The sequence below is a fragment of the Populus alba genome, chromosome 2 (genome assembly GCF_005239225.2).
Source record: "Populus alba chromosome 2, ASM523922v2, whole genome shotgun sequence".
Classification (NCBI taxonomy): Eukaryota; Viridiplantae; Streptophyta; class Magnoliopsida; order Malpighiales; family Salicaceae; genus Populus; species Populus alba.
In genome coordinates this window covers 1,084,798-1,092,898 of record NC_133285.1, presented here as the reverse complement: position 1 = coordinate 1,092,898, position 8,101 = coordinate 1,084,798, and the positions used below count along the sequence as shown (strand labels likewise).

At 38.8% G+C, this 8,101-nt stretch overlaps 2 protein-coding genes across 13 annotated transcripts; one reads left to right on the top strand and one right to left on the bottom strand.

The window, feature by feature from the left end:
- The first annotated feature begins 958 nt into the window (after positions 1–958).
- Positions 959–2,866, top strand: LOC118029404 (uncharacterized). The gene has a single exon (XM_035033278.1). It carries the CDS (start codon positions 959–961, stop codon positions 2,864–2,866), a length of 1,908 nt encoding a protein of 635 aa, XP_034889169.1.
- A 1,173-nt stretch (positions 2,867–4,039) lies between these two features.
- Positions 4,040–7,614, bottom strand: LOC118029406 (DEAD-box ATP-dependent RNA helicase 28-like). Of its 12 annotated transcripts, none has more exons than XR_012169281.1 (7): positions 6,680–7,605; positions 6,558–6,600; positions 6,236–6,340; positions 5,670–5,768; positions 5,497–5,584; positions 4,958–5,236; positions 4,040–4,356 (listed from the first exon to the last, which is right to left on the bottom strand). XR_012169281.1 is itself a non-coding variant. In XM_073407774.1 (7 exons), exons 2-5 carry the CDS (start codon positions 6,570–6,572, stop codon positions 5,507–5,509), a joined length of 288 nt encoding a protein of 95 aa, XP_073263875.1. In that variant the 5' UTR covers positions 6,573–6,600; positions 6,680–7,614; the 3' UTR covers positions 4,040–4,356; positions 4,958–5,236; positions 5,497–5,506. The 12 variants fall into 12 exon arrangements, 3 of the variants coding, with proteins under 3 accessions (XP_073263875.1, XP_073263873.1, XP_073263874.1); XM_073407774.1 differs by having other exon boundaries at positions 5,670–5,771; positions 6,236–6,328; positions 6,680–7,614; XR_004684164.2 differs by having other exon boundaries at positions 5,670–5,771; positions 6,558–7,605.
- Between the last annotated feature and the right edge of the window lie 487 nt (positions 7,615–8,101).

Genomic DNA, 8,101 nt, shown 5'->3' with positions numbered 1-8,101 from the left:
ATTGCTGCTACAGAGAATAAAGATTGTCTTGATCTTTTTGTTAACTTAAATGGACTATTGTTTATTGATAGATGGTTAATGATTGCTCAGAAGTTCAGTAATGAAACAAGTGAAGGCTCTGTAGAAGAGTCAATTACTGCATTATTAAGGGCTCTGGTAAAAGCTGCAAATAGACAAGGAGAGGTCCATTTCTTCAGGGGTCTGGGGCACTGTCAATAATCTTCTTGACCACAGTAGTTCTCGGTTCAGGATAGGGCAAGGGCATTGTTTGATAGCTGGAAGCCTGGTGAGGCTAGTGATGCAATTCACCATGATGTTCAGAGTGTTGGGGCATTTGATGATGTTAGAATGAATGGCAGTGAGACTGGAAAAACTGAATGTGTTGCTGTCAAAGCTCCTCTTTCAAATGGAAGTGCTGATGTAGAAAATAACGCTGCAGAACGAACTGGGGATGAAAGTTTGCAATCAAGAAACTCAAATTGTCTTCAAGCAGAAAGTGTGCAGGATGTACAGATTCAAACTAATGATTGTGATCATCAAATCTTAGACCATAGAAATTTGGAGGATAGAACGCAAGTTCCTCTTACTGCTGCTGTGGATAGATCATTAGATCCTCTTAACACCTCTGTTGTGTCAAAATCTGATCAAGAAAGCCCGTCACTGAAAAGAAAAGTCCCAGTAAGTAGTGCTGTGGAAGAGAATGTTTCCACTGAGCCAGATTCAGAAGCTCCAAAGATGCTCACTGACAAATCAGCCTCTTCTAGCAAAGTGGAACTTGGAGCTATTTCCTCGAGCAATGTTGCCGCAATTGCTGAGGAAATTGTGTTCAGAATCTGCTTTGCAAAATAATGTTGATGCCAAGAGGATAATTGCTGTACAAGTACAAGTGGATCCAGTGTTGTGGCAATACCCGTATCTACATCAAAAATTGGACAGATGAAGTGGAGAATGGAGATCAATGTCAAACACCTATAGTTTTAACTCCGGTGCTGAAGATGGTGAATTTTCTCCTGACCCTCCACAGCACTTGTCTGGCAACAAGAGCCCATTGGAAAAACCTGACAATTTTGGGAGTCTATTTTCACGGATGGAAGATGTTGGTGCCAGTGATGATGACAGAGAACATAGCAGTGACGAGGCTGAGGATAATTCTGATTTCTCTAAACTAGCCACGGATAAATGTAGTCCGGATTTGATTGGCAGAAGAAGATCTGATATTGAGCTTGAGTATGGCATGGTTGATGCTCTTGAAGTTGCTCGACAAGTTGCTCAAGAAGTGGAGAGAGAAGTTGGAGATTACAGAGAACAATCCTGCAGCTCGTCTTCTGAGAAAATCTTGGAAAGTGGTATTAAGCAGCCAGGTAGCCCAGATTCCATAAATGGAGAGCGGGACGTATCCACTGAGATCCCTCCGGAAAATGTGCCATCTAGACTGAATCAGTCTTCTGAGACGTGTGCTCAGCAAGAGGGGCGCTTAATTGATTCAAGTAATCTGGAAAATGAAGCAGAGAATGGCATGCATGACCTGGAGTCTTCTCAGGTTACTGAAGTGGCTCAAGAACCAGAAGTTAATACAGAGAAAGGCCTTTGTGATTTTGATTTGAATGAAGTCTGTTCCGATGATATGGTTCTTCCTATGAATACATCCCCCGCGCTGATTTCCATTGTTTCGGCTTCAAGGCCTGCAGCAGCTTCTGGATCGCCTGCAGCTCCTTTGCAGTTTGAGGGAAATCTTGGATGGAGAGGTTCTGCAGCTACTAGTGCTTTTCGTCCAGCTTCCCCACGCAAGACTTCTGACGGGGACAAGACTGTTGAGGCTGGGGGAAGCAGCAATTGTTCAAAACAAAGGCAGGTGTGCCTTGATATTGATCTCAATGTGGCCGAGGGTGGAGAGGAGAAGGTTGTGGATTTAATTTCATCAAGACAAATTCCAGTCTCATCAGGCTTCCATTCTGGGGAATCTTCTTTAGAAGTGGGCTCGAGAAGACCAGAGAGGCCCAACCTGGATTTAAATCGTACCAGTGATGATGGTGATGCTTCACTGACTGATCTGAGAATGGAGGGGCAGCTATTTTACCCACGGAATGGCCATCGTAGTCCATCTCCTGCTTCTTCATCTTCTTCAATGCAGCCTTCTCTGAGGAACTTTGATTTAAATGATAGACCTTTCTTCCATAATGACTCTTTGGATCACGGGCTGTATCATAACAAGTCTTCCCGAACTGCAAGTGTTTTTGGAGGATCTAAACTAGGTGATCCTGTTATTTCTATTATGGGTACTAGAGTGGAAGTGGGCAATCGAACAGAAGTTGACAAAAAAGATTTCATTCTGCAGGCTCCGTCCCTGCCAAACAGCAAGCCTCTGGAACCTGTAATGGGTGCTAATCTTACAAGAATGGGAGGTGTTTTGGGTATGGTTCCCGCTCTGCCATACACTCATGCTCCTGTTTTTGGGTACAATGCATTGCCAACAGCACCCGCCATATCCATTCCTTCAGCTATGTATGGTTCTGCTGGCTCCATCCCTTATATGATGGATTCAAGGGGAACCCCTGTCATGCCTCAAATCATGGGCTCTGCACCATCTGTTCCTCCTTACTCCCAGCAACCATTCCTAATGAGTATGAGTGGTGCACCCCTGAGTTTAAATGGTGCTGGGCCCACGCGGCCTAGCTTTGATTTAAATTCTGGTTTTGCAATGGATGGGGGAAGCACGGGTGGTTTGCGCCAGCTGATCATGCCTGGCCAAGGCAGCTCACAACCTTCTTCAAGCTCTGGAGTGGGTGGGAAAAGGAAGGAACCAGATAGTGGGTGGGAACCTGCCTACTCTTTACAATATAAGCATCCGCAACCTCCATGGAGATAGGAACTTCCAAAATTGTCAGTGTGCCCACTCTCGGAACCAGTTTGATTAAGTCTCTGATGTAAGCTGATTAGCCTAAGTGAGGAAAGCAAAATAAAATTGGGGGCAAATGTGAATGTAAAATGATTCATGAGATTAATTGCTGAAGGAGGAAAAGATAAGGAAGATTAGGTTTTTTATTTGTTTTTGTTTTGTTTAGTTTCTTCCCGTTTCTGTGTTTCAAAGAAAGCAATTTCAATCATAGAAGCTTGGTACATGTAGCTGTAATTTATCTTCGTCATATAGCACAGAAATTTAAAGGAACTAACTTTGTCTTCGAACTTATATTTTCAAGTTTTTCCTTTCCTGATGAACAGAAGCAAATGCTTCAATTTTTGCTTGTTTTCTATTGAAGAATTTTGTGTTCCGCCTGAGGCCCAGATTGGTAAACGACTAAAATTCCCTTCCGGGGATCTTGAAAGCTACAAAAGGGTTGTGGAGAGGTGAATTTGCCGCGCTCCTGCATATTGGATAAAACAAAATTAGCTGCCTCTGATGACTAATCGAGCCAAGCAACATCCCGTGAGCTAAAAAACAGAAGACCGACGAGGCCAAAGGTGGTCAAGATGTCAAGGCTTGGTTACGGATAAATGAATGTCCTAGTTCAGGTCCTACCCTTGATATTGTATTGACAGTATGAAAGTATGATTGTTATTGATTTTTTTAAGTGTGATTTATTTGAAAATTATTAAAAATAATATTTTTTATATTTTTTAAAAATTATTTTTAATATCAGTACGTTAAAATAATATAAAAATACTAAAAAATTATTAATTTTAAAAAATAATAATAATTAATTTTTTTTTAAAATATTTTCAAAACATAAAATCAAACTGGTTTAAGCCGTTACCATCCTCAGTGAAGACTGTTCCAGGACCTGTGGCGGTATGATGAAACCATTGATATCTTGTAATTCCTGAACCCACAGAAACATCTCAGATAATACAAGACAGTTTCTGCTGACAAGAAAACTTTTTGACTTGCTGCTCGTAGTAGCTTACATGTTTTTCTAACACGCAATTCCAGCATACAAGGTAAGTTGAGTCGCATTTTTTCTCAGAAATAATAATCAAGAAACTAAACCCTAGTCAGGAGAGGCCAGCGAGCCTAGAGACCATTTTTTTCCACAAGGCAGCATAACAGATCAAAACTCTGTGGGCCAACTGCCAGCATATTGCAATCAATAAATCAACCCAGGAAAGCATTTGTTAATAGGGTTTGATGTCACCTAGTGATACCGGGAAAGAAAATACAGGATGGTAAGTTGAAACATCAAGGAAGATGATGAACGCTTCATTTGTATGGATGCTTTTTCTTTCGCACCATCAACGGTTAGTATCTGCCTGCCTCTCCTCCAGAACCAGCACAGCTAAAGTATAGAACCTTCATAATTTATCGAGGTAAATGACCACATAATTTGATGGCAAACTTGATAGGGCTACCTCCGCTTATACCTGAAAAGAGAGAATGGGTATCGATGATCGTATCTCATTCCAGTACTTGGAATGGTCAAAATCAGTAACTTCTGAAAAGAATATTATTTTGATATTTGTAACTAAAAAGTCTTAGAATCTTATTCCAGAATGTCCTATCTAAACAAATCTATAGCATCTAAAGATATGCGCTAGCCTACTTTTAGAGGATTTTTGCAATACAAGCATCTCCGCCGGCATCAGGGAGTGACAAATAAAAAATCTATCACCAGGATCACTGCTGCAGTAATAATGCTCTGTATGACAATGCAGGTATCGTAGTGTATTTTATTTCTGGGAATCTAAAGATCCAGGTTACACCATCCTAAGAATACAAAGGGCATCATAACGTCAGAAACAGAAAATTTATGCAGTAATAGGACCCATGATGTGTAATAAACTACTTGTGAGTAGGCCCGCGGTTAACTGGGAGCAATGACTAAGCCAAGACCACTGCTATTTATGTAGCCTGTGCTGATAGAGAAATGCCTCTTGCAGCTTTGGCTCTATGTCATAGAACAGTACGTAAAGGATCTAGAAAAACAAGGACTGAGACAAGGAGATATATCAAGCTGATTTGTACCTTGGTTTGCTCTTAAATGAATTCTTGGACTTCTGTTTCTTGTTCCAGTACTTCTCTCCTGCTTTCTCTCACTCATGTCGCTCTGGAACAGCTCCCGCATTTCTTCTGTCCTTGATTGAGTTCTTTCAGGAGGCGGCTTTGATTTCTTACCAGCCTTCTTCTGCACAATCTTGCCAGCATCCAATGCCTTCTTCACAGCCTCTGCTGCTTTCACCCGACGGTAACCCAGATCGATTAATGATAGTCCAGTTCACTTTGAAAGGAGCATGAAAGAAACCTCTGCAAATAACAAAACTTTAGCACTGCAATAGTTGGCCTGGTTTGATGATCTATGAAACCTGAAAAGCACAAGATACATGGACATACAATATGCCAAATCGAATCCTGCCACATATACATCTTTGAGAATTATAGCTGAAGCGTTTGTCTACTTTATGATTTGATATTAGTCTGTTCAAAATAGCTAGTGCCAAAGACAACATAATAAGATTATATATGCATGCACGATTTCCGCACACAGACAAGGAGGGGACACGTACTTCTGGTTTCTCAGTTAGATCGATTTTCATCCTCTAGCATCTCTCTGGCTGCTTGTAGTTTTCGACTCTTTTTACAGGGTAAATCTTTCTGTTCAACAGATATTAGGTTTGTTTGGGAGAGCAAATCTTTTCAATCAGAAAATGATAACATTAAATTGCAGAAAAACAATCACCTCACGCTCTCGCTTCCTCTTTTCCTTCATTTTAAGGTCTTCAGCTTGCTGGGCACTCATCACCTCATTTCCAGAGCCTTTTTCTTTTTCAACCGATGACTGCTGCATGCAAGTGTACACACCGTTTGATTAGTAGGAGAAACAAACCTTAAACTTGTATTGCTTAATATAAAGTCCTGAAAGTTGAACTGAAAGAGGAAAATCATTTAATACAAGAGAAAATAACTCAGGTTGTGAGTATTCCATTTGTAAAGAAGAAAAGCATTATTTCTTTGGAAGCATGCTTCCTCTGACGTAAAAACCATCTTCACATGATTCTTATCCCCTTCACGTGTAAAATTATAAAAGGAGATCAAGAGGATAAACTTAATGCATTACTCGGGGTTCCTTGGCGCACGACAGTGGATAAATCCTAGCATTCTTTATCAGCATTTTCTAAATGGCTATGTTACTGGCACTTTTCAATGGCCAGAAAAACAAATTCAAATTCCAACTTACGACTGAGACTGATATGTCTTTGAACGTACAAGGCATAACATAAACAACCACAACAGTATAGAAATCACCTTTGCTGCTAGCATTTTCTCTCTCTCTGTTACAAACCAGGTCCTTTTGGGACTTGAAAAGATTTCATCCTTATATGGAATCATATTTTCTGCCTGCAATAATCACTTTAGAGCTTTCCCAAGTTAACAGCTTCCAAAACCACAAAATAACTCTACACAGATAGTAATGACCTTCAATGCAACACGATGGCCAAAAAATAGAAATAAAAAACCAAAAACAGAAGACAAGTACTCAAGTTATCACTATGGACAATAGAGTAAGTGCATTATATCTCTGACAAGATCAACAGATAAGCAGTCTGGGTGGAGAAGGGCTAGATACCTTGGTCGCTTCCATCTCAGCTTTTCTTGGAGCTCTCTCTTTCCTGCAGTAATTGAACATTGACAACTTCAGTACAAAATAAGAAATTGTTTTAGCTAAAAGAACTATGATTCCATCAAGACCTCTCCTATTGGTGAATGTCAGCCACTTGATTTTCCATTTTCTCAATTATCTGAGAACACTTAATAACCGATTGCTCTGCAACGATACAGCTCTTCAACGATACAGACAACATGACCTCTGGGTGAGTCATATTCAACAAGCACATGGGTGAAACTTCTAGTTTTAACATTAGAAACTTCATGCAGAAATAATGAAGAGTATAGACTATCTCCAAATTCTCCTTTCAAAACACACTTCAGTGGGATCATGTGGAATATGGCCTTCAACTGAAATCATCCACACATACTGTTTATGACAAAATATTTAGCAAATACTGAGGGATCAGCTATCATAATATAACAAAATTGAACATGAAGAGACTATAAAAGCTAGAAACAAGATCTACTCATCCATGAGGTAGTGTGTTTCTTTCGAGTAGATTTAAATGGTGACACTTTAGTCCAGAAGACATAAATACATTTTAATACATTCCTTCCTGTTGTTTTAGGAAACATTCAATATTCTATCAGATTCAACACAATCCACTCAAACTAGTACTATTGTGAAAGCTAAGAGGTAGGTTTAAATTTTAAGACCCAAGAAATTCAAGGCAACCACTGTATCTGACATCTTCACGTTTTTGAAAACATTTTTTAGGGTTTTGGTGCTCAAAATGTACATGGTTTCTCCTAGAAAGCCATCGTGAATTTAAACAATAGGAAGGACTGTATTAGCATCAGTATTCCTTGAAAGAGTGGATGCAGTAGCCAAAAAAGAATTAATATGCTAAATTAATGGCTCAAAATTAAGACAAGAGGCAGATGTAGATGGTTTATCTCTTTGGGGTGACGTAGGCCAGAAAAGTGAGAATTATCTTGGAAGATGAAAAGAGGAATATGGCTCCCAATGGCTTTCAAAAGGGATCGATCATTATCTGTCAGAAAAGTATACTGCATATTGATGATCCGGAACAATAATAATAATAAAAAAAGGGTTGAGAATTAAAAGAAAAAAGAAAAAAGAAGAAGCCAACAAAGAGAAGATAATAATTGAAAAAGTCATAACTCTGCAATTTTTACTTAATTTATTAAAAATTCTTTAATATTTTTAAAAATAGAATGTAAATACTAAAATACTAACTATAACAAGTAATTGGGTTCAAAGCATCTCTAATGCAACAGTTAAAAGAATAGATAAAATAAAAAACCTACACTTTTATCTTTTATTTTTGCTTTTAACCATTCCAAACGGTCAGCCATATAAATAACTAAAATAGCTATTTTTATTTTGAAGTTCCATTTCTATATTTCTCTGTAAAAAAGGTAAAAATAAATGAAAATATGCTTACTTTGTTTGTTGGCCAATGTTTTTTTTCATTTATGTAGAAAAGAAAGACAATTTTTATCCATGTTGTTATCTTTGATCAAATTAAAAGGAAGTAA